The sequence below is a fragment of the Bos indicus genome, chromosome 20 (genome assembly GCF_029378745.1).
Source record: "Bos indicus isolate NIAB-ARS_2022 breed Sahiwal x Tharparkar chromosome 20, NIAB-ARS_B.indTharparkar_mat_pri_1.0, whole genome shotgun sequence".
NCBI classification, from domain to species: Eukaryota; Metazoa; Chordata; class Mammalia; order Artiodactyla; family Bovidae; genus Bos; species Bos indicus.
Genome location: NC_091779.1, coordinates 1057786 through 1083990, shown reverse-complemented (window position 1 = coordinate 1083990; position 26205 = coordinate 1057786). Strand labels below are relative to the sequence as shown.

General features: G+C 47.6%; 1 protein-coding gene across 3 annotated transcripts in view; it reads left to right on the top strand.

The window, feature by feature from the left end:
- Nucleotides 1–414: 414 nt before the first annotated feature.
- The window catches only part of SLIT3 (slit guidance ligand 3), a 723070-nt gene continuing 697279 nt past the window's right edge, over nt 415–26205 (top strand). Inside the window, exon 1 of one of the 3 annotated variants that reach the window (XM_070774480.1) lies at nt 415–533. In XM_070774480.1, the coding sequence (XP_070630581.1) occupies nt 430–533 (104 nt within the window). In that variant the 5' untranslated portion in view covers nt 415–429. Of the gene's footprint in view, nt 534–5569; nt 6164–26205 lie in introns of those variants that run through there. The other 2 variants (XM_070774481.1, XM_070774479.1) reach the window with 2 other exon arrangements.

Genomic DNA, 26205 nt, shown 5'->3' with positions numbered 1-26205 from the left:
CCAATAATCGGTTGTTTGATTGCTTAAATTAAGCTAGATGCCATTTACCCTTCTAGAAAATGGTTCTGATCCATTCCGTTATAGCGGCTTGAGCCACACAACTGAAAGCATGACCACTTACTCGTGTTCATCACGTGTTCCAGCTTTGTAATCACAGAGGAACTAGGTCTCTTTCTCCAGTTATAGTTACAAAAATCCTAAGAAAGACTCTGATTTGCTCATTTCAGTCATTTGCTGAACCCCTAAAAAATCAGTCTTGAGGGCAATAAGCTTATGTAAGAACAAGAAAGTTCTGAGCCACAATCACAATAGTTGGAGTAAAGAGTAACAGTTATCCACTAGAGGTATACCTGGATTTTGGAAGATTCTGTTTCTTTATCTTCTTCTCCAAAATATATTATTTTAAAATGAGGTATTTATCTTGTCAGAATGGATCCTGCTTCTTGGGGAGACAATAGATTAACTGTCAATAAGGCCTTACTGGTCCTGCTTTCTCAGAGAAGAGAGAAAGAAGACTTTGCATTGGAAACAAGGTATCTTTCCTTAACCCTGTTCATGTTCTTTGGGTTTAATGGGGATAACAGTCTTAATGTCAAAGTGGGGGTCTCATTGTCTCTCCCTCCCCTCCCTGCTCAGCTGCTCTTCAGAGATCTATCTGCTTTGGTGAACAGTGTGTTCCTTTCAGGGTCCCTGGTAGGACATGGATGACATAACTCAAAGGAGTAACTGAAGACAGTTTAATAAGGGGATTATTTAGAAAAGCAAGGCAAGGGTTAAGGAATCAACAGGGGATGGGAACTGTCAGGTTTACGATAACAGGCAGCTATTCTTACTCTCATCCCCAAAGAGGCAAGGGGATGGCACTAGAAATTAGAAGACAGATCAGAAGCCGTGAATTGTGACCTTTGATAGAGGAAGGCAGCCACAGCCAGACTGAAGCCCTTGTGGAGGAAGTCCTGCCTGCTCTCCTCCAGGTCTCTTGTATCTTGCTAGTTCCCCGCACGACCAGACCCAAGAGTGTGCAGGTGATGCAGCCCATCAAGGCCAGCTTCCTCGGTAACAGAATCGGGAGACAGTGGGCAGAGAACCATGTGGACAATCCATTAGACAATGGCCAGCATAAACGTTAAGTTTTAATGGAGCAGGAGAAAATGTATCAGAGCGAGAGAGAATATATATAGTTAGAAAGAAACCTCCCAGGAATTCTAGAAGAATGTAACCTCTTCCTCCTCCAAAGATCAAGCAGTGTTAATTAAAATAAGTAAAACTATGACGGGAGAATAGGAAGATTGGGAGGATCATTCATTCATGGATCCGTTCATTTATTCATTCATCAGTCATCAAAGATTTATTTGTACCTCTAGGCATCAAGCATGCAAAAATGGATTAGCCATCTCTGAATATTTGAAAATTTTTATATTAAAATGTTGGAACAAATGGATTATATATGGTGACTGCCCTAGAGAATCTAATAGTCTGGCTCAGCAAGATGTCCTGGAGAAATCAACAGTTAAACCGACTCTGGGAGACCCAGATAGGGAAGAGCAGGGTAGGATGTTCCAGGAGGGATGTTGGGAGGGTGTGGGGGAGTGGTGGGAGATGAGGTGGCAAAGACAGAAGTCTATTTCAAAGTTCAAGATTGCACTGTCAGATTTGCTAGAAAGGTCCCTTGATCATCAGAGCAAAAGATGGATTGGGAGTGGGAGGGACAAACAAAATTAGAGAACTGATACGGGGGCCAGTGTGAACAAGGGCCATATGAAAGCTGGTTTTCATAACCGGGAACAATGATAGGAGCACCAAAGATGAAGAGGGGACAGATTCAGAAAATAATCATGGGGAGAATTAACAGGGCTCAGGAACTGAATGGCTGTGGTGTGAGGCAGAGACAAGAGGCTTTGGTTCTGTTTGCCTTCCCCTACATTTTTAGCGAACAGCTCCCTGAGTCTCCTTTGACTGCACCACTTCTACCTGCCTAGCTGAGTGTAGTTTGCAGAGGACCCTCACCCATGGGCTCTTGTCTTCTTTGACCAAGGGGGTGATCATGTGATGTCAGCAGGCCAGCCAATCTCTTCTTCCTGGCTGTTTGGAAATCTTAGGTGCTTGGCACCTAGTTCTTGCCCTGGTTCTTGTCTTTTTTGAAACCCCCCTCTTTAATTTGTTCCTTACATTTTTACGTTACCCCAAAACCTTCTTAAAAATTCATTTCTTTACTTCAGTTAGTTATTGCTGCAACCAGAAAACCTGCTATCATTAAAATGGCCTTATATTGAGACAGAAAACAGGTTGGAAGAGAAAGTCTGAGGTGGCTTTTCCTGGGGGAATGGGTGGATAGTTTGCTTTTGAGAAGGCTATGGAAAAGTAAAGGGAACATTTTTTTGATTTGAAAAAAGATCCAAAAATCCCCAGAGACTTGTGTAGCAGTCTGAAAATCATTCCACAGAGTATAAAAGTCATCTCTGGAACTTAGACATAAAGTCCTACCCAATACCCTGACCTCATAAGGACTTAGACTTCTTTACACAGAGTAATTCTTCCATGGGAAGGCTGACACATTCTGCAGATTCCTTGGAATCAGTGGAGCGGGGGAGTGGGTGGAGCCCCATACTAGGCATGAGGAGCCTGGGATCTGGCTCTGGCTGGCTTATCGATGCACTGCGTGACCTTGTACTGGTGCCTTTCCCTCTCTGAGACTTAATTTCCATGTTATTAGATATAAGGGTTGAATTTTATTGGGGGTTCTCCAAAAGTTTCAAAAGAATATTAAGTTTACATGCAAAAGGGCCAGTGATACTGGGAAACTGAATTTAACACTACTTAAACAATATCTATTTATTTATATTTATTTGGTTGCTGGGTCTGAGCTGCAGCACGTGGGCTCTTTTTCATGTGGCTGCAGACTCTTAGTTGTGGCATGCAGGATCTACTTCCCTGACCAAGGATTGAACCTGTGCCCCTGTTTTCGGAGAACAGAGTCTTAGCCACTGAATCACTAGAGAAGTCCCTTGAATTGAATAAACTTTAAACCATTTTATTTTAGGACTCTTAAATACTCTTTAATATACTTATCAGTGATGCCATCACCAGGAGAGGTGAAAGTGAGTAGCACTCCTTACTTTATTTTTGTCCAAGGAAACTTCCGCCCTTGAAAAAACATGTGGAAGCAGCAATCTTCAGAACACAGAGATAGTGGATTAAATGATGTCTACGGTTGTTCCAGCCTACACACTCCATGGTTCTGGGTAGCCAGTGTCCTGTGTACCTCCTATTTCTCCCACTTCCCCTTTCTTGGGGTTGATTGACTCCGGGCTCTGTTCTAAGGTGGCTCTCCCAGGGAAGAGCAAACTTGAATGCCTATAAAGTCACTTAAAGATCTAGTCAGGCTCATGAACTCCCCTCCCAGCAGCTTAAATGGAAAACACCCCACCCACCCCAACACACACACACACGTTCACACTCACATACACATATACTGTGCTTAGAGCCCAGCACACACACACACACACACACACACACACACTGTGCTTAGAGCCCAGCACACACACACACACACACACACATACTGTGCTTAGAGCCCAGCCCAGCACACACACACACACACACACACACACACACACACTCACTCACACACACATATACTGTGCTTAGAGCCCAGCCTGAAGGGATTGCAAAACACGCTCTAGTATGCATTTGAGAAAACAAAGAAACCCCTACTCCTTTCTTTTCCAGACAGTCTGAGACACTTGTGTGCCCTTGGGCCTTTGCCCAGTTCTCTCATCTGCCTCAGTCCTGGTACTAAATTGGTTCAAGGTTTGGAGGAAAGCTTCAGAGGAAAGGATGTTTAGAGTTCTTATATGCTGAAGTCACCCGTCGACCGTCTATGGCCACCAGAGGGCGATGACAACAGCATCTGTGCTGAAAGCTGCTCCCAAGAATAACAGCAGTAAATTGCACCTAATGTGTTTATGAATGATGGAGGGGCTGGAGTGTGTGCATAAGTGCATGTGTGTGTACATGTACATACAATTGGGTGCCCGGGGCTAAAACTTTGAAAATCTGCTAAATACAACAAAATAAAATCTGCACCTCTGCTGTATATTCATAGGCTATAGTCCAAGCAGTTGAAAGTTCCCTTGAAGGAAAATGCAGTAGAAGGAATCAGAGTAGCATTTATGGGAAAGAAAATGGAAGAATGTCAGGAGAATAGTTGTTGCTGGCACAGGGTATGTGGGAGCATGATGCACACATGTGTTATATGACTGTGAATGTGTAAGAGTATGTGGAAGCATGTTTGTATACAAGTGGATGTGTGTGATGATATGTGTGATGGTGTGTGTAGGCATTGGTGTATTTGCAGGTATGAGTGTGTGTGTGTATGAATGTGTATATATGCAAAGGCTCATTCAGATGTTTTCACTGTGAGCAGACTTCAAGGAAGTCTGGGCAATACTTCCTCCAGTTCCTGCCCTCTCCCTCCAAACAAACAAACAAAATCATTCCAACAAGTATTTATGGAGCCCCTAACACATGCCCTCCCCAGGGCATCTGGAAAAGCTCAGACCTGGCCAATTTAGAGCGGGCACTGGGAGAGGAAGGCACTAGAGGCCAAAGGGTTGCCTTGCATGCAATGAATGTTTTGAAAATCACACTTTCTCTTCTTTGATGGCCCAGACAACCCAGGGAGGGGGGCCCAGACAGTGATGTGGCCTCCTTGCTTTGAGGAAACCAAGGTTCAGGTGACACGGCTGACCCAAAGTCACCTGGTCAGGAAACAGAAGCTCAAGGCCTAGGAACCCAGCACTGTCAATCTAGGGGTTCATGGCCCAGCCATCACTACTCTTAGCAGCACAGCCAGTGTTGGGGCTGGGCAAAGAAGCAATGCTTCCACGTAGGGCTTACGGACAGTGACCTGAACAACTCAGGTGGCCGTTTTCTGACACGTGTGACCGTGGAGGGCAGTCGTGTCAATGCAACAGGTCCTTCAGGAAGAAGTGGATCTTGGCCAAGATCAGGCAGGATCTTTGAGGATCTTTGTAGATGAGGCAGGGCTGCAGTTTTGATGGACTGTGAAGTAAAACATGGTGAATGAGAGGGCCACGGTTTGGGGTCCCCAGTGGCTGTGTGACTTCAGGCAAGTCACTTCACTTCTCTGAGCTCTGAGTTTCTAATCTATAAAATAGGGGTCTACAAATTCCCTCTTGTGGGACGATGTTGGGACAGAGAAAACTGTAAGTAGCATGCCTAGCTCAGTGCTGGAATAAAGAAAATATATCACCAGCCTGTTCAGTCCTTGGCTCCCTAGAGTGAATAAGCCTCAATTCTGGGGCCCTGCTGGCCGAGCGAGTCCCTCTTCCCGCCCGGTTCCTTCTCACTCCTCTGTGGCCTCCTCCCTTCGTGCTCCCCGGTCGCTCCAGCAAAGTTCCCAACTTAGTCGACATGACGCGCGGCGCAGCCAATGGGAGGCGGAGCTGGCGTTTTTGGGGGGGCGGGAGGGGTGGGCCCCGCGTCTCCGGTGTCTGCCCCGCTCAGTGAATGGAGAGAGCGAGCGCCGGCCAGCTCACCCAGCCGCCCCGTGCCCCAGCCGCCGTCGCCGCCGCGCTCCCGAGCCCGGCCCCAAGCCGGACCGCTCCGGGCGCCGCGCCCCACTGCGCTCTCCCCAGGTTTCCGACCCGGCCCGCGCCCCGGGCCGCGGTCCGGTGGGGCCAGGGGGCGCTCGGCACCTGGGCACTCCGAGCGATGCGCAGCGGGGCAGCGCCGGCCCCGCCGATGGAGCTGCTGCCGCCGCCGCCTCCCGGCGCGCCCCGCTCCGCCCGCGCCCCGTGCGCCTGAGCGCCGAGCTCGCTCCTCCTCCGCGCTAACTCCGCTGCCCGCTCCCCAGGCCGTCCGTGCTTTTAGCGCATCTCCGCGGGCTCCACGCGTCTTGCCCTGCCGAGGTAGCCTCCTCCGGGCGCGGGCCCCTGCACACTATGGCCCCCGGGCGGACGGGGGCCGGCGCCGCCGTGCGCGCCCGCCTGATGCTGGCCTTGGCGTTGGCGAGTGTTCTGAGCGGGCCCCCCGCTGCCGCCTGCCCCACCAAGTGTACCTGCTCCGCCGCCAGCGTGGACTGCCATGGGCTGGGCCTCCGGGCTGTTCCCCGGGGCATCCCCCGCAACGCCGAGCGCCTGTGAGTACCCCCGCCCCGCCCTACCCCACCCGGGCCACCCACCTGGGTCCCACAGAAGGGCCCCCAGGCGCGCCAGAGCCTTCCTTTCCCCTTGGTCGCGTTGGTTGCAGTCTCTGCCTTCCCCATCTCCTGGATCGGATCCTCCACCCTCTAAGTTGGGGGTCTGTGGCTTTGGACAGGTCTAAGGAAAGAGGGCTTGAGGCCCCCTGTGATGAGCGAAGAGCAGTGCTTCTCCAGGGGTGAAGGGTTCCAGACGCAGGGCCAGCTGACAGTTTCCAAGGAGAATGCTGGCGGAAGGAAAGGGAGGAGATGACACTGCAGCCAGGGAGGTCTTACGGTGAGGTCTTAGGGTGAGAGGAAGGGGCCCGCGCTATTTGAAGAGGGAGGGAAGAAGAAAGCGGAAGGGTGATGGGGCTGCAAGGCACGGGGACTAGGAGAGCGGGCTCCAGAGACTGTGACCAGCTCGGAGATCAGCATGGGCCAGCCGCTCTCTGGCTGCCCTTGCGAGGAAAGTTGAGAGTGTGTCTGAAGGTCTAACTTCTTAGGAACCAAACCATTTCAGAGTGGGTGCTTGCAAAACCCGCCCTGCCTGGAGCGCAGCCTCCGAGAAGCCAAGTTGCAGCCCGGGTGAATTTTTTATGGCTCGGTTATAAATGCCTCTCCGAACGGGGCTGGAGAATGGAAATGCTGACAGCCCTTTAAATGAGAGCGAGCGCTATAATCTTACAAACCGCACTCAACCTCGGATCCTGGGCTTGGCAGCAAGAGGAGAGGCGCTTGGAGAGTGGGGTGGATTGACCCTCGTTTTAACCCCAATTGTGCAACCAAATATTTACTTTTCATATGTCAACGTTTTGGAAACATTTATCATTTTGATCCTCGGACCAATTTCAAAACTTGGACTGGGGTGGGCTCTTTCTAGCCTGCAGTCAGGAGTGAAGAAGGAAGGAGAAATGGTGGAGGGGGGTTGGAAGGGACTGGGAACACAGCCCAGAAGTGGGCGAGGGTTTGCTCTAGCTGGTAGCTTCCTGCGGGTCTTGGCTCTCCCACTGCCCCTTCCCCGCGTGTCTTAGAGTAGGTGCAGGGGTCTTTGAGATTCTGCCTTCCCCGATTTAGTCTGGAGGAGAGTGGCAAGAGACTAAGATGGATTGTCTTAGAGTGTGTTATTCCTGTTAATCACCTCCTGCCACTTCATTCTCTGCTGCCTACTCTTTGTGTGTCCCCGAGCAGAGACTCAGTAGAATTGCCTTACTTTTTCCTGCTTTGCTTTGGCTCAAAACATTTTTTTTTCCAAGTGCAGTGATTATTCTGTGGGGGGTGAACCATACAGTTCTAGAGGAGGGTAGAACTGAACCTTCATGCATACACGTGGAAAATGTAGCTTGGAAATGTGAAATGACTCGCCTAAGGTCACACAGCAAGTTGGTGGCAATAAAAGGGCCAGAATCCAGGCTTCCACGACTGAATTCAGACATTATATTCTACCATGCCAGTGAAAAACTTGTTTTAGTGGTGTTTTTGGAAACCTATAACTGATAAAGTCACCTCCCTCCTCACACGGCCAACCACATGAGTGAGTGAAATAATAACTGTAGCCAACTGTAGCTAATGTTTAGCGAATGCTTTGTGTGCCTCAGTTTGTTTACATGTGTTACCTTACTGAATCTCTGCAACCCTCTTATTAGTTACAAAGGTAATGCTTATCATTCCACTTAACTGTTAAGCCTTTTTGTCATTGGCTCAAGGTCATGTAGTATCTAGTTAAGTGTTTGAATTTGAGTATATCTGGCTCCCAAGTGTACACCCCTTACCCCTCTGCTGGACATCCTTGGAACAAGGGTCAACTTGGACCAAGATCTGTAAATAGATGGTCCTGGGAGGGCTCTCCTTGGGCTGGGGTCTTAGAATAGGCAACTGTTACTGCTGCTTCAGGTGCGCTCTGCGAACATTCACTTGCTTTGACATTAGCGCTCCTCTTTGGGGCCTCTTTGATATTTAAAATCATGTGGCGTATTTGAGACAACAAGGAGAGTAGGCCCCTCTATTTGTGGCATGTAGGAAGTCCTCAAAAGCTGCAGGCACAGCTCTGCAGCCAGCATGCCACTGCACTGCCTCCCCCAGGAGACCCAGGCAACTGGGGTCTGCCCATCTGCTCTGTAATTGAAGAAACTGGGTAGAGACTGGAGTCCTGGGCATTCCCATGGGCCTCTGCCATCATGGCCACCAGCAGGCATTGGCAGAGTAGGAGATGCTTTGGAATGTGTGAATCTCATCTCCCTTGGTTCTGGTCATTGATGTCTCGTTTGCTGGGCTTGCATTAGGGTGAGGTGGTTGCCAAGGCTGGCTTTTCATCTAGTCTCTTTCCTCCTCGGGGTGGGGGATGGGGACAGGTTTTACAGGCAGGCTGGGTCAGAGTTACTGCAAGGATTAGGCACAGCCTCCCAACAACAGTTCCAATAGTCCTTCATCATCCCACACCCTCTCTGTCAGCTCACATGTAACATTTCAGTTCTGCATACTCTTGGGGGGAGGGGGTGGAATTTCTGAGTTATGCTAAGGATTTCTTTAGGGAGGAATTTTTCATTCATTCTTCCCTTCATTCATTCAACAAACATAACTTGAGCGTCCACTGCATTCCAGTAACTGTATATAAAATCATGGCATATACAGAGGAAAACCAGTAATCCAACTTCAAGAATGTAATCAAAGGATGGAAGAAGGAACTTTCCTTTAGTGAGTGCTTTCAACTTCTCAAGGCTCATTTTTTCGTGTGGCTAAGTTTTGTCAGTGGGGCTTCCCTTGGTGGCTCAGTGGTAAAAAATCTGACTGGGGTTTGATTCCTGGGTCCGGAAGATCCCCTGGAGAAGGAAATGGCGATCCACTCCAACATTGTTGCCTGGAAAATCCCACGGACAGAGGAGCCTGGTGGGCTACAGTTCACAGGATCGCAAAGAGTCAAACACAACTGAACAACTAAACAGGAACGACAACAACTTTTGTCAGCGCTACCCCTAGATGCTCGGGACCTTCCTAAAAGCCATTTTCTGATCTCAGATGTTTACATTGCATTTTATAACAAAGAGGAAGCATTTTCTCCCTTCTGCATTCCTGCTATTCTGTCTCCCAAAGAGCCTTTTATGAAGGGGTGTGTGTGTGTGGTTGTTGCTCTGGTGTTGTGACCGTGTCCACCCATGGCATGCCTTTAAGGGAAACGTACATGAGGATAATGCAGTCACGATTTGGACTTTGCTTCAGGCCTGGAATGGGGCCTGTTAAGTTGTTCATAATTAAGCTGGTATCTGTGAGCTAGGGGTCTGTGTTCTAGCATACTCTCCATAATGCCAGCACATCACGCGGAGAAACTCTCTGCCGTTTATAAACTACTGACAAATTTTTTTTCCCTTCAGTGGGGAGGTGACACCCACAAGAAAGCAAAATAAACGCAGAGGAGAATTCAGTGTAATTTATTATCCATGGAGCAGAGATAGAGGATGAGGGGAGAGGAAGTGAATGGTTGTGCCTGAAACAAAACATTTACCATGGAGCACAGAGTAAACAGATGCTGCCTTTACCCTTCTGAGTACAAAAGGAGCCCACAGATGTACTTCTTCTCCAACCACAATCTCGGCCCAGAACAGGAGGAGACAGATGAAAATGAACTCTCATGCAGGGCCCCTCCGCCCCGTCCTGCCCAGGCAGGCGGAGGCCCGCTCCTCACCCACGGCGAGGCGGTGGCCTGGACAGTGGAGGGGGCAAGAGTGGACATCTTTGGTTGTTCACTTGGCTCTGGAACATGCTGGAGACTGCTGTATTTAAATAAACATTTCCTGTTTGTGAAGGAATACAGGCTAAAGGCTGAAACGTGAGAATGTGGTAACTTAATTTTCTCCATCACTCCAGATGACGGCAAGCTTCGCCGGTGGTTGGGTCCAATAAAAACCGACACCGTGTCATAGGCTTTCCCTTACTTGACCACAGAGGTCCTGAGGTCAAGTGGGAGACTTTCCAAGATGCTCAACAGCCAGGCCCTGCATCCTGGTACTCCCAACCCTCCAGGCCAGCTCAGAGGCAAACTGGTGGATCCTGGGGCCTCTCTGGACCAATCATGGGAATGTGACCTTTTCAGGGGAGCAGTGTTTTCCTGCTGAATCTACTGAGTGGGACATAAGCAGCTGAAAATATCCTGTAGGGTGCTGTGCAACTTAGAATGGATTGCTTTCCTTCTCTGGGCCTCATTTTCCTAAAAGTAGGATTCTAGTTCAGCCCATGTTTTTTTATGTATAGCCTATAGTTCACTGGTGAACTGTCAAGGGCCTCTTTCCCATAGCATAGAACAGAGTCTGGCACATAGTAGGTTTTCAGCAAGTGTGTATTAAATAAATTAATGATGAATCTCAAAAGTACACGTCTTTCTTTGGTTCATACAAGTGAAAGCTGAGTGGTTATAGATTTGCATTTTTATGTATGGCTGCAGGCTTCTTACTAGTAACCTATTATATGAGTTATTAAGGGTTTCTAAAATTTAGCTTTCATGAGCTAAAATTATTGCTTTACTAGAGTTACCAAGGAGTGATCCTTTCTGGAGTCTGGTTGCCAGGCGTTGCTAAGCAATCTTGCAAAACTCCTACTGTGCACATGCCCATGAAAAGAGCTAGAAATCCCGATCACTTAAACTGTAGGACTTTTTAATCAGAAGCTCATCAGCATTATCCTCCACTCTGTGGTTTTTGATTGCTGCTCTGCTTGTATTAATCCATGTGTTTGTAGGTTCGCTATTAAGTTTTGCTTTTGCGCTTGAGCTGGGCCTTTATTTCTGCATATTCGCTACTTTGTTTCTCTCCAGTTCCCTTTGTTGTCATTGACTTGTTTCTCCCCTGGAAAGGAGAACAACAGGTCTGAGAGCTGGGGAGTCTTTGGCACTATGTGGGTGATGCAAGATGATTCCAGAGCCCCGTGCCTCCTGGTTCAGGCCTGGTCTCTGGAGACAGACAGCTCTGTTCTGGCTCTGCTCCATCTTTGCTGTTGCACTTGGGACAGGTCACCCCACTCCTCTGGGCTGCCATCTCTTTCATCCCTTTGTACCATATTTCCACACCTGTGTACGGGGATGGCGCTCACACTGGCCCCTGTCGGAATGCTATGCATGTGGCCCAAGGCATCCATGTGAAGCACTCGGCACAGTGCCCAGCATGTTGTTTTTCCAACTACCATTCCTTATCTGTACAGGGCACAGAGTCAGTGTTCCTTTGGGGGACAGTGAAATGAAATAAGGTACCGGAAGTGCTTAACACAGTACCTGGCACATAGGCCTCCACAAACTCTTAATGATTGTGACCACAGTGGTTATTTCCATTTCTTCATCTCGGGCCTCATCCAGCTGGAAGTTTTGAGATGCCCACTCGAAGTGTGCCTGTCGGGGCAAGTCCCCTGCCTGCACATAGGCTGTGCCCAATCCCTTCGTGCCCGGTTCCCTCCCTCTCCTCCCCAGCTAAGCCCAGGTTGGCCTCTGTTTCTTAAAAATGAGATTACGGTTGAAGTGGTTCATATCTTTTCCATGGGCGTGCTGCTCTGTGGAATATTTAAATAAAGAATGCATTTTATTTATTTATTTTGAGGGGGTTGGATTTACATGTGGAATTTTTGGCCCTGACTTTATTTCTTCAATGCTTATTCCTTCTGTCTTTGCCTAAATACCTACTTTTACTGACTTCCCTTGTCTGCCTCTGTTACTGCTTTTACTTGAAACAGCTGTATTTACTAGCATGCTCCACCCTTGTTATGTAAGGTGGTCGTAACCCTTTCTATAACTGCTGGAAAAACAAAAAACAAACAAAAACAAGGCATATTTTTTTTTTTCCTGAGAGATTTTCTGAAGCACTACTAATTCTGGATAGAGTAGATCCGAGGGTGCCCTGCTGTGGTTTCTGGTGTTGAGTTTTTTGAGGTTCCCGATTATTCATTATTCTCCAGACTTAAATTTAAATCCGTCTTACTCAGATGGGGAGAACTCTGCTGGGAGACCTAGACTGCATTGTGAAAGTACCGCTCGCTCCAGTCTGCCAAAGCTCCGCTTTCCTTCCCACCCTCTGTGGTCTTCGTGCTTCTGTTGCTGGCACCGTGCTTGTCCAGCCATTCCCCCAGAAACAGTGTCAAGAGTGTGTGATGAAAGATCCTCAGTACTGAGCAGATTGGGAAGCGGGAACGGAATACTTTTGTGAGTAGAGGTGTGGATTTCCGAGCCAGATGGGACTCCAGTCCTGGTTCACTGTTTAACTAGCTGGGTCACCTCAGTGTCTTCGCTTATAAAATGGGAATGATAATCGTCCCCTTAAACGGGACGCTGTATCAGGTATGTACAGACTGCATGAATCCCAGTGCATCCTCCACGAATACACCTATTATCATGCTTATCACAATTCTTATTGACTGTAGTCTTCATTCTGGAGCACACTCAAGATAAAGCCTGATTTGGAAAAATATTGATTGTCGAGGTTGAAAGAGGTCCTCTTGTCCAAGTTTCGACCATGTGCAGATTGGTCTTCCACCAGCGTAATTTGGGGGAAGGTGGTCATTCTTTGTTTGATTACATTTAGTGGTGAGGCCCTCAGTTCTTCCCAAGGCAATTTATTCCATTTTTAAAAGCAGTTCTAAGAAAAAATTTTTCTTTGTTTGGGGGTTGGACCCATCTCCCATTACTTGTTATTACACAGAGCAAGCAGAATCCTTTCCCAAATGATAGGATTTCAGACATCTTACTGCTGTTGAATTTCTCAACACCCGCCTGCCCAAGGCTTCTCTCTTCTTCCATAAACTTTTATAATTACCTCAGCTATTCTGTGCATGTTAGACTTTGAGACAATCACTCTCTCCTTTCATAGTTTTCTTCCATTAACTAGATCCCAGTCCTCTTTGCTTTTCATTGGTTTGAATGAGGCCTTCCAGTCCCTCGCTGTCTTGCCTCCTGGCAGGGCCTGCTGCAGGGGCCTCTTCACTCGGCTCAGCCCCGCCCCTGGCTCGGCTCGTTTGGACCCTGCTTGTCACTGTCTCCCCAGGGTCTCCCCAGACCTCCGTGCTGTTCACCTTACTTTCTCCCATCCTCGACTTGTGCGCTTGACTTTTGGCATCTAAGTCCAACACTTTGCATTTATCCTAATTAAATTTTGGCAAATAGTTTCATTTCATCAGCTTTTCAGGAACGTTTCTCTGTTTAATTTCCTTCCGGCATATTAGCCACTCCTCTCCTCATTCCCTCTGCGGTTTTAGTGAGCTTGCCCTATAGATCTTTATCCAGGTTGTCAATACAGTCAGCAACATTCTCTCGGGTTTTTTCCACATCTTTCTATGGTCTGGGGTGTAGATTACACAAGTACATTGTCCTGTTCTTCCTGGCTGGGGTAGATACAAATCTTGAGGTCTTATTGGCCTGTAGCATCTTCTTTCCCTGGAGTTCTATTGTTCGTATTTTCTCTGGAATGATTTCCTATTAATGTTTAATTTCCCCCTTGTGTTGAATTTTCTCTATACTCTTGGTTTCTTGTAGCCTTTTCCTTCATGACTTTTGCTTCATCCTTTTTCTGTCAAGTTTGGTGCCAGAAGCCCCATCAGCCTACAATGTGGGGTGTGTGCGTGTGTGTAGGTGTGTGTAGGTGTATTCTCTCCTGTGAAATATTCTAGCCTGAGAAATCAGGCCCTTCTTTTCAGCAGCATGGCCCATCTGAGAACCTCCGTTTCTCAAAGTGATTTCTTTGACTATCTGGGGTGCCCACTGGTACGGAGCCCATTTGCTTGGAAAGTGGGTGGACGAATGTGATGCAGGACGCGGCACAGAGGACTGAGTGCCCAGGTGCTCCTGAAGCCTCCATAAACACTGATGGCCGTGGCAGTGGTGCTCTCCATCTCCACCGTGCCCGTTCCTGGGGTTTGGGCCTGGTGCTGCTCTCACTCTTGACGTGCATAGACTCAGTCTTCAACCCGTCATGCCAAACAGGAACTCCATGTGTCCCCGTTTTACAGACAAGGAAACAGAGATGGAGAGGGCCCTTCCCCAGGTGGGAGGTGTGGAGCCAGGGTTTGTCCAGGCAGGCTGGTCTCCAGTCTGCGCTCCCACCACTGGTCACGTTATCCCTTCCCCAAGTTAAGTTAGCACACCCTTGTCCATTCTTCCAAACCTAGTTCTCAAAGAATGACCAGAAGGGGAAAAAAGCAAGATCCTATTGAATCAGAGAACCTATTGATGCAAGGTATCCTGAGAGGGGTTCTGATGCTATGTTCTGGCCACCTGGCAAAAGAGCTAGCCTGTCCACCTTGGGGACGTATTAAAAGGTGATGTTTGAATTGGAGAAGTGGGTTCCCATGGCTAGAAATAGGAATGTAGTTTAGATTCACAGAGTTCACAATTATAAGAAACCAAAGAGGGCCTGAGCCCCATTTAACATGATAGGGGCTGCTGTTAAGAAAGTTTTATCTAATGGGGGCATTTAGGGTGTTTAGGACTAAACCCAGTCTTAGGGAAAATATCACCATGATTATGTGGCTAATTACTATGATTTTTTATTTTAGATTTGAGGGGAATAACCCTCCAAGAACATTCTAATGTGGCTTTATTTTTTTTTTTTTTAATGTGGGCCATTTTTTTTAAAGTCTTTATTGAATTTGTTACAATATTGCTTCTGCTTTTTTTATTTGTTTGTTTTGTCTTGGATTTTTGGCTGCAAGGCATGTGAGCTATTAGCTCTCTGACCAGGGTCTGAACCTGTACCCCTGCAGTGGAAGGCAAAGTCTTAACCGCTGGACCACCAGGGGAGTCCCCTGATGAGCCTTCTTGGTGGGCGTTTTCCCCCGTGAGTATCTGCCTAGCTCTTGCCAGGGATTGTCTTTCCTTCTAGCTGGTGGTACCACTCGCCTTCTTTCAGCCGTGATCTCTGGACTCCTGCCACCTGAGGTTGGGTCCTGCTGGTACAGGATGTGTATAAGATGCAGCCTCGCTGGAATGAACGCAGCTTCACTTTTCATGGTTTTATCACTGCTTGTGTGGGCTCAGATTCCTCTTCTCTTGTCCGAAATGCCAGTCTGAGTTCCTGACCCCTGATTCATTCTGCACTTTGGCAACAGCGTGGAGTGTGGTTCCTGAAAGTCTGCCAGCACACTGAACCACCCACCTTGACTCCCTCTTGCATTTCTCAGCCTCCCTAGTTTCTGTCTGCTCCTGGCGTACCCCCTCCTTGCTCCCCTGCCCTCAGTTAGTAGATACCCCAGCTCAGGTCTGTCTGCATAGTGTGTCTGTGGTCTCTTCTAATCTGAGATTTGTGGGCTTGACCATGGGTGTGTGCGTCTTGTGTATTTCTCCTGATCCCCGCCTTGACCCTTCCAAGCTTGGCTTCTTACCCAGTCCTGCCCTGCAGGTAGCTCTCCATTGCCTAGTACTGAATTTGGACTTCGACCATCTAAACCTCAGTTCCTCAGATTGTATTTCAGGAGGATCTTTGTGGCCTGGACCTTAGTTGCAGACTGGAGACTGCCAGTCCGTGGCTGTGTCCTGAAGACAGCCTGAGACTTCATCTTCAGGGCCACCCTAAGTCCTTCATAATGCCCAGGGTGGTGGGGAGAGGTCCTCTGGGGCTGACCTCTGTGAATGATGACTGCAACATGCTCCTACACTCCATGCAACCCAAGCAGAGAATAGAGCGGCTTCTTCTGTGATTGGAAAACTCAGCAATGATGATTTCATTGGTGAGCTGTCCTGCTCAGAAATGTGTTATGAAAGTTTCTGGATCATCTAGCGCTTTCTGATATTCTGTTGCTCCCCTGCACCTCTGCCAAGCTCTGTAATGTAGGTAGAAAGTGTTTTATATATGAGGTTTCGAAGAGGCGTTAATGTGAAACCAATGGAGAGTACAGTTTGATATAACCTTTAATGAGGAAAAAGACCTAGGGAGAAACCTGGTTTCCATCCATTTTTTTACCTGCAGAAACTTACAGGAGTATCTTTTGGAGTCTTAATTGTCTCATCTGTAACCTTTAGAATGGTGGGAATAACACTTCTCTCATGGCACTGATGCAGAGTTTGAATGAGATCAAATGTCTGCAAATGTCTCCTAAATCTAGTGCCGTGGCAATGACTTACTGATGCCGCCCACAAGAGCTTTATCAGCTAAATCCTGCATCTAAAAGATGATCAGGATTCATCTTAGCATCTTATATTTATAGGTGAGGAAACAGCGAATTCAAAGGACTTGCTCAGGGTCACCCGTGTTTTTGAATTTTGCCTGGGCTTATCCTTTTCATTTATCAAGATGCATCTTTTACAAATGCAAACAGAGCCTCATACCAATACCAGTAACCCAGCCAGGTGGAGTTGAGAGAACTTTTCATCTGAGTAATTACTAACCAGCGGTCTCAAGAAAGTAGAACCACGTAAGGGGCTCCTTGAAAGATGGAGTCAGTTAAGGGAGCTATTTATTGAGTGCTGATGCTGGAAAAGATTGAAGGTGGGAGGAGAAGGGGATGACAGAGGTTGAGATGGTTGGATGGCATCACCAACTCAATGGACATGAGTTTGAGTAAGCTCCAGGAGTTGGTGCTGGACAGGGAGGCCTGGTGTGCTGCAGTCCATGGGGTCGCAAAGAGTCAGACACGACTGAGTGACTAAACTGAACTGAACAATGATGACTGGGGCTTCCCAGGTGGTAAGATGATAAAAGACTCTGCCTGCGATGCTGGAGATGCAAGAGATGTGGGTTCGGTCCCTGGGTTGGAAAGATCCTCTGGAGAAGGAAGTGGCAACCCATTCCAGTACTCTTGCCTGGAGAATCCCACGGAGCCTGGCGGGCTGAAGTCCAGGGGGTCACAAAGAGTTGGACACGACTGAGCACAGCACAGCTCAGCGGTATAGAATGATGGCTAAAGCAGGTGAAATATCCTCATAACCAGAACAGCTCAAAATAATATGGAACTCAATCTGGGCTGAGCTTACCCACCAGGTGACTGACAAGGTGAAAGCCACCATGCTAGGTTCAGAGAGGAAGAGATTTATGGGGTGATGGGGAAAATGAAGGAAGAGACATCAAGCCTTCAGGAACCACTGGTGAAAGCAAGCCCCACTCATCCCTGTTAGTGGGTACAATATGTAGGAAAACTCACACATCATAAAAAAAAAAAGTACAAGTAGAATTTGAAAAAAAACAAACACATGGGGAAAATATTAATATGAGAACAATTGTATCCGAGAAAGAATTCAAGTATGCCTCCACAGCTAGCTGGCAAACAGCACAAGTTCTGCATTTTATTAGAGTCCTGACTTTGCGTGGAACACTGACCTTATTTGAGAAGCATTTCATAAACACTGACACACAGCACAGCAGCATTTGGGGCCATGAGGAGCACAGGGCCTCCTTTGGGGGGCCAGCTGCCTCTCCTGGGCCGCCCCAGCTGTAACTAGACCACTGGACATGGCTTCCCTGGTGCTGATTCCCCCCAGTCTTCTCTCTGAGGCATAACAAAGCAGGCAGGAGTTTCCCCAGGGGAGAATGAGGAAGCGGGCTTTGGACCACAGGTTGCTCTTTGGACAGGTTTGCCTGGGAGTGGGGTAGTTGATGTGGAAGACAGCTTTGAGGGGAAGGGTCTGAGAACTTCCATTTGGGCCAGTTTCTTTTTTGGAAAACTCAGTTTGTGCCTGTACATGTGGCTGACTGTGTGGTTCCTGGGCACCGTTCAGCTGATCCTTTGGAAGGGAAGACCTGGGGCTTGCAGTAGCCCTGAGAAATGTATGCAGTACATCTCCTCCTGCTAGAAACTGGCACTTTCCTCTCCATCTGCTGCCAGCTTACAAGTCCTGAATTTCTGCCATGGAACTTGGTTCTGTCCCTCCCCCTCATTCCCTTCTCTAGCCAGGAGGCTTTCAAGCTTTGCAAGTAGCTCTGGAGATCATCTGGTCTACCCGCTTGCCACTGATCTCAACCCACCCGGACAGATACGTGTCTCAGAACTGCAATCGGAGGGGACCCCAGCTTTGTGGTGTGAGCTGCCCTCATGAGAAGTCTGTCCTGCTTTCATTTCAGCCTCAATCACAGCATTTGGTGCTCAATAATGATCACTCAGAGCTGTAGGAAGCCTTTGCCAATCTGAGAAACCAGGGAGACAGAAGGGACCAAATCTAGTCGTAAATAAATAAATAAGGAGTATTGTGGAACCCAAGGGGAGAGGCACAAAGGAGCTTGATTAAGGTATAGGTATAGGTAGGGGGCAGGAGGAGAAGGGGACGACAGAGGGTGAGATGGCTGGATGGCATCACTGACTCAATGGATGTGAGTCTGAGTGAACTCCAGGAGTTGGTGATGGATAGGGAGGCCTGGTGTGCTGCGATTCATGGGGTTGCAAAGAGTCGGACACGACTGAGCGACTGATCTGATCTGATCTGATAGGACGATCCCAGATTGAAGGCAAAAAAACAAACAGCTGGGAACCAGGACTAGAGAAAAAATGCACAATGGGAAGGCCAGTTACTTCATGGGAGGTTTTAATGTCTAAGGCTCCCCCCGCCCCCTTCTAATTACTTCATGCCACGGGATGGTAACCAGTCTGCTTTGTTTACTGTGTTCAGGCGCTCATTTTAACACTGAGACACTTCCCTTACGCTTCTTCCTGCCATGTGCCTTCCTTATATGTTCTAGAAATTTTGCAAAGACCAAAATCTTCTCCTCTAGGTTTTTTCCCGACTGGAGTTGCATGCTGATTCGAGCCATATTCAGCCAGGAAGCCCTCTTCCCGTCTTTAAAACAAGAGGCATCCCCTTCTGAGAAGACTGCGCTACAGTTTCCTTTGTCTGTGTTGCTAACGAACAAGGAGGCCCCATTGCAAAACGGCGTTTCATGAGCAGAGTGGGGCTGATAGCACCTCTTGCCAAATGTGACTGTGTGTAGTTGTGTGGGGGTGTGGGGGGAAACAGCTTTGTCAAGCGGAGGGCTGAGGGAGGCAGCTCTGGGGAATTTTTAGCAACTGCAGCATGGTGTGGTGGAAAGAATGTTTGCCTGGGAATTTGGAGACCTGGCTGTACCTCTGACATACTGTGTGACCTTGGACAAGTCACTTGACCTCTCTGGGCCTCAGTTTCCTCATCTTTTAAGGGGACAAAGGGAGGAGGCTGGCAGATCTCCAAGGATCCCTTCGACCCTATACATCTTTACTTCTCTGGCTGGGATTTGGGGTTTAGACCTGAGCCAACAAGTAACCAATCCCAGGGACTTTCGAGAGGCAATCGAGAGGCCAGAACAGCTGCTTCAGGGAGTGGTTGGTCCTTGATTAAGGCTCAGATAATTAGCTCAGTTCCCCAGGAAGCCTTCTGAAATTAAGAAAGAAAAAGATGTTTTGTGTCAAAAAAAGCAGTCGGTGTTTCTGAAAACTGACTGGCTCTGGGCTTTGTAGACTGCACAGGCAGAATGCCCCTCCCTCTATAGCAGAGCAGCTCACAGTACTGACGCTGGAGTTGGTGCGGCCGGGGCTTGAACTAGCTAAGCAGTCTTGGGCATGTTCTTCAGTAGTCACCTGTGTCCTTGGGCTGCGGGAGGATCAAATAAGGTGTTACGTGCCAAGCTTAGAGGACGTGCCTGGTCTTGAATAACCACTTTAAAAGCCATTATTCTGATTACTTATGGCTGATTCGAACTTCCCTAGTGGTTCAGAAGGTAAAGAATCTGCCTGCTGTGCAGGAGACTGAGGTTTGATCACTGGGTCGGGAAGATCCCCTGTAGAAGGGAATGGCAACCCCCTCCAGTATTCCTGTCTGGAGAATCTCACAGACAGAGGAGCCTGGTGGGCCTCAGTCCATGGGATCCCAGAGTCGGACATGACTGAGCAATTAAGCAGGCATGCATTTACAAACCACTGCCAAAACTAAAGCCATGGCCATTTTATTATGGTCCCTGATTCTTTGGGTCAGGGTGTGGGACATGGTTCCGTAGGATGGCTCATCTCTGCTTCCAGATGTGTGACATGTCATAGAGAGAAGGGAATGACTATGGGACACTTGAATGGGTGGATACTAAAATCATCTTCAGGCTGTTCACCCATATGTCTGGCACCCAGGTGGTTTAACTTGAAGACGGCTCTGTGGGGATTGTTGACTAAAGTGCCCGTGTGTAACCCCTCGATGTGGCTTGAGCTTCCCTGAAGCATGAGGGCCTTAGAGTGATCTAACTTCTTATATAGAGGCTCAGAACTCTAAGAACCCTTGGGTCAGTAAATAACCCAGGAGCTACATGATTTTCTATAAACTAGCCTTAGAAGTAACATAGTGTCCCTTTGGTGTATTCTATTGCTGTATACAACTGCATACTAGCCCAGGTTAAAGAGGAGGAACCTTCCTTCTGGAAGGAAGAAGTCTCAAAGAACCTGTGGCCATGTTTATAAAACCTAATAGTCATATAGTTATCATGATTATTTTCCATACCTTGTAAATAATATCCTAACAAGATTAAAAGCTTCTTGAGGGCAGAGGCTGCGTTTCTGTATGGGTTAAGTACAATGCTCGTGAAAATAAAATGAAGTCAATGCATTTTAAAAAATCAAATTGAATTAGATAGGCAGGAGGTTTGGTGGAAAGTCCCTCAGCTTTTAAAGCCAAAGAGATTTGGATTTAAAAAAACCTGGGCTAAAAATGTGCCTTTTGTCAAATTATCAATAATGGTCTTTCTAGACTCAATTTTCTTATCAAAAAAAAAAAAAGACAATAATAGCTATTTCAAGGACTGTTATAAGAATTAGCAAAATGCCCAACATGTAGTTGATGCTAATGGGCATTGTGAGGCATCCTGGCACTGCAGCAAGCACACAGATGCTCAAGCTGGCAGCTCTGGTTTCAAGTCCACTGCTTGTTGTCCTGTAGCGATAGACAAGTCCTTCTATTATGTGGAGTCCTAGGAGCCTCGTCTGTAAAATGGGTATAATGGTAAATACCTTTTAGGCTTATTGTGAGGATGAGAAATTCATCAGCTAAAGCTTTTAGCTCAGTCCCTGACACTTAGTAGAGACTTAATACGTAGTACCTATAAATTGGGCAGCTGCAGCTAACAGTTGTAGTTCTCTTGTTTGTATATTGAATCATCCACAAATTTATGCATTGAACATTATATATTTAATTACACAATAGCCTCGTTTTCCAAGTCCCTGCATTCTAGGGCCTTTTGATGTTTAGATCTGGGAGGATACCCTTATGGGATAGAGAGCTGGTCCTGTTTTGGTAAGGAGCCAGCTAGGGACAGTGCCAGCTAGGAGGAAGAGAAGGGGATGACAGAGGATGAGATGGTTGGATGGCATCACTGACGCGATGGACATGACTTGAAGTAGGCTCTGGGAGTTGGTGATGGACAGGGAAGCCTGGCGTACTACAGTCCATGGAGTCGCAAAGAGTTGGACATGACTGTGCGACTGAACTGAACTAAACTGAGGGACAGTGCTCTGTTTAAATACTTCCACAACTGACCTTTTGCTTTTGACCCCAGAGCGCCCCCTGCCTTCCTCCAGTAATAACCATTTTTTCTGGAATAACCACTCAGTTCTTTTTCCTGTTGGATCTAGACTCTTTCTTACTATTGTGCACAGTAGTAGTGTCAGTCACTCAGTCACGTCCGACTCCTGAGACCCTGCAGACCATGGACTGCAGGACCAGGCTCCTCTGTCCATGGAATTCTCCAGGAAAGAGTACTGGAGTGGATGGCCATTTCCTTCTCGGGGGATCTTTCCAACCCAGGGATCCATCCCAGGTCTCCCGCATTGCAGGTAGATTCTTGACTGTCTGAGCACCAGGGAAGCCCACTGCTGTGTGACTGTGGGCAAACATGCTGGCTCTTACCTGTGTCTGTCTTTGTTGTTGTATTTTTAAAAAGCACTGTTTTCCTGGCTCAAGATTGGTGGATTCTGCCAGCCGTGTCTGTGTGGTGCCAAGCAAGGACATAAGGCTTAATTTTTCCAGGTAGTTTCTGGGATCTGAGCTCAGTCAAGAGCTTCTCCTTTTCTTCCCTAAGATCTCCTAAAAGCCTTTTAAAAATAATTCTAGATAATCTGATCAAATAAATTGACCTTGTTCTTAGAAAAATGCACAAACTCACAATATTTTGCAAATGATTTTGAAGCCATTCACAGTCATTTTTCTGGGTGGCAATTTTATTCTGAATGACCCTATCTGTTTCAACAATTACATGAACTGGGTTTTTGCTGTGTTCCAGTTGAGGTTCATGGACTTCGCAGGTGGCTCAGTGGTAAAGAATCTGCCTGCCAATGCAGAAGGTGTGGGTTGGATCCCTGGGTCTGGAAGATCCCCTGGAGGAGGCAATGGTAAACCATTGCAATATTCTTGCCTGGAGAATCCCATGGACAGATGAGCCTGGCAGGCTATAGTCCATGGGGTCACACAGAGTCGGACACGACTGAGTGACTGAGCACGCACACACGCATGCTCTTAAGGTTCGTAGTGCACCTGTGAGAGGGTCTCTGTCTTCATGCTTTTGTAAGTCCCTCCATCCCCTTGATCAGAGGAGGCTTGTGTTGTGGCTGCCGAGGATTCAGCCTCGCTTCCTAGAAGAATGTCGTCTTTTGCCCCCATGGGATACAGTCTGGTGGATTTGTAATCAGGGACCTTCCCTTCTCCAAGTCAAGGGATCGGCTCATAGCCCAAGTCAGGTCTGTCTGGGACTTTCTCCTGGAACTGGAATCTGAACCAGAGGGGCAAAGAATTGGACAAGATGTCTTGCCATATCATCTAAGTACTTGTGCAGGGACCAAACATCCCTGCTTTCCCTTCCTCAGACCTGATTTTAAGATTCCCATTGGCTCCAGAAGACCCTTATGCCTTCCAGTGAATCCCCTTCTGCTGAAGATTACAAACTTACAACCAAATAACTCTAACTGAGAAAGCCACAGACAGCAAACTTTGGGGAGAAAGTGGCATAATGAGAAAGATTATGCCTGGCATTTGGAGAAAGGCAGACTCCGGTTTGAATCACAGTATTACCATTCACCAGCTGGGCGCCCTTAGGCAAGTTCACTTTGCTCTTAGGATGTCAGCATCATTGTAAAATAACGGTAATGAGTCTTGAAATTCAGATTCTCTGACTTGGTTGTGTGTTGGAATCACCTGGGGAGATTTAAAAATTACTGATCCTTGAATTCCATCTCTAGTGATTCTGTTTTAATGATTTTGAGGTGCTTCCTGGATGTTGTGATTTTTGTAAAGTTCCCAGGTATTTCTGATGTACAGCAGTGTTTCAGAAAACTGACCTAAAGAGAAGTTCCCAATTATAGAGAATACTAAATGAGATAAGTTATGTAAAACACTTAGCATTATGTTGCTGTTATTCAGTCGCTAAGTTGTGTCTGGCTCTTTGCAACCTCCTGGACTGCAGTGTGCCAGTCTTCCCTGTCCTTCACTATCTCCCCAAGTTAGGTAGCTTTATTTAGGGATTGATAAAAGTCACTCTCCTTTCCTTCTTAAGGTGAGCTCGAATCACTTGCTTTTGCTTCTAGCACAGTTTTCTTTGTTCGGAGTAGTCATAGCAATGCGTGACAACCACGGTGCAATATAACCCTGATTATTTATACCACTTGAGGTGAAGGCCAATTGTCAGTGTAGCCAGAATTATAGAATATACAAAAATGTGATTACTTTCACATCCATGGAATAACTAGGGTGAGTTCAACAATGCTTTCTGAGAACATTCTATGGACTAACTGCTTTAATGGATAGATGAAATTGATTTGTAATTACTATGGCAACAGCAGAATGGAATGATGTCTTCCCAAGGGACCTGGATTAAGACCCAAGAGGATTCTTTCCCAGGTCTGCCCTGCAACCTGCAGCGTGACCTTGCCTCAAGCAGTTTAGCTCTCAAGTTCTCAGTTTCCCCGGATCCTATTATCTAGCTGGTGCAGCTTCAACAGTATCTTTTAAGGAAATATATCGATGTGACTGTTATTCAGACAAGGATGAAAAGAATCTATAGGAAGCAGAGTGAAAGCAGGGCCTTGAAACTCTTGGAGGAGATACCATCTATGTATCTGTGTGCTGTTTCTCCTGTCTGCTGCCCCCTTAGCTCCTACCCCACAGCCTCCCCCACGTCTTGCCTTCTAGAAACTTCCAAACCTCTGTCTTTATAAGGGGCTTCTCTGGCGGCTCAGATGATAGAAGAACCTGCTTGCAATGCAGAAGACCCAGGTTTGATCCCTGAGTCAGGAAGATCCCCTGGAGAAGGGAATGGCTACTCACTCCAGTATTCTTGCCTGGAGAATTCCACAGACAGAGAAGCCTGGCAGGCTACAACAGTCCACGGGGTCGCAAAGAATGGGACGTGACTGAGCGATTAGCACTTTCACTACTTTATAAAGTCTTTTCTGCAAAGAGGATGCAAAGGGAAAACGTCCATCTCCCCAGGGCTTCTCTGCCTCAGTACTGTTGACATTTTGAGTGGGATACCTTCTTGTCACTGTGGGCTGTCCTGTTCATTTTACAGTGTTTAGCATCATCCCTGACCTCTACTGGCTGGACTGCAGAAGCACCCCTCCCTAGTCTGACAACCAAAAAGTGTCTCCAGACATTGCTGGATGTCGCCTGGGGGACTGGATCCCTTCTGGTGGAGAACCGCTGCCCTCCCCATCTCAGTGACGTGTATCTGTGTTCATAAAGCATCCGTGTGTGCACGGTGGTCCACCTCCGTAGCACACTCGGGGATGTGCTCAGACGGCCGTGAGCCTTGCGTGTCACTGTCAGGAGTGGGGTCTGAGTTGCAGAGAAGTCAGTGTAACAGTAATAGCGCCCACACCTGCCCTTTCCTGAGGGTTTGCTCTGTGTCACAGGCACAGCTAAGCGCTTGATGCGTTACATTGTCTCCCTTAAAGCTTCACATTGACAGGATTTGCAAGCCGGTGGCCAGTGGACAGAACCAGCCCTCCAAAGCGCCATGCTTGGCTCCTGTGATGTTGACTCGTATATTGGTGTTCTTTAGTGTCGGTGTCTGTTTTCTTTTTTTAAGATGTATTTATTGATCGGGCTTCTCACTGCAGTGGTTTCCCTTGGTGCAGAGCACGGGGTCTAGGCACGTGGGCTCAGTAGTTGTGGTGCGTGGGCTTAGTTGCTCCGTGACATGCGGCCTCTTCCTGGACCAGGGATGGAACCCATGTCCCCTGCATTGGCAGGCTAATTCTTTTCCCCTGAGCCCCACCAACTGACACTAGAGAAGCCCTAGTATCAATTGCTTATCAACATTTCAAGATTGAGTGAATTCATATAAAAATCTATTTCTGTCTTCCTTCTTAAAAAAAATTGGAAATGTTTGTAGCAGGGGGTCAGCTTGGCTCTAGGGCAGTGGTTGACTAGCGTTTAGATGAGGCCTGTCTGGCTTTCCACACAGTCTGACCGCTCCCTATTGTGACCCCAGTGCTGAGACTGTGTGTCCGCTGTCATTTGGCATCATTACTTTTCTTTTCTCAGCCCAACTTCCCTCATTGATGTCATCTGCCAGGCTCCTCTAGGCTGTCATATCTGTGGCTCCTTCCTTATACTACACAGAGTTGGCATATATTACTGTTTTCATTTTAAAGATGGGAAAGCTGAGGCTCACCCAAAGGAAAGCTCTGGTCCAAATTCATACAACAGATAAGCAGCAAAGCTTATCTGGAACCTAAGCCTTCCTACCTCGCCAGCATCACCCTGCCTGGCATCACAAAGCAGCCACCAGCAGTCTCCCTGCATCCCGGGATGCTCCGGCCGGATCTTCTGCACCTCAGGTTTTGCTTGGAGGACCACATCTAGTGTCCTTCTGCTCACCAGGAAACCCGCATGTCCCTGAGATGGGAAGACTGTCCTCTGAGTGTAGCTCCCAAGCTGCGTCTTTCCTGTGTCTGTGCCACTCTTTGGTCTGTGTCCAAAAGCTGCTCGCACACTCCCACATAGCTGTGGGGCCAGCTGGTGAGTGTGCTTCTGCCTGAGACGAGGCCGCTTGCCTGCGGGGAGGATGTGATTGCTTTAGGAAATTAAGTGGGAGTGATTAATTAGGAAA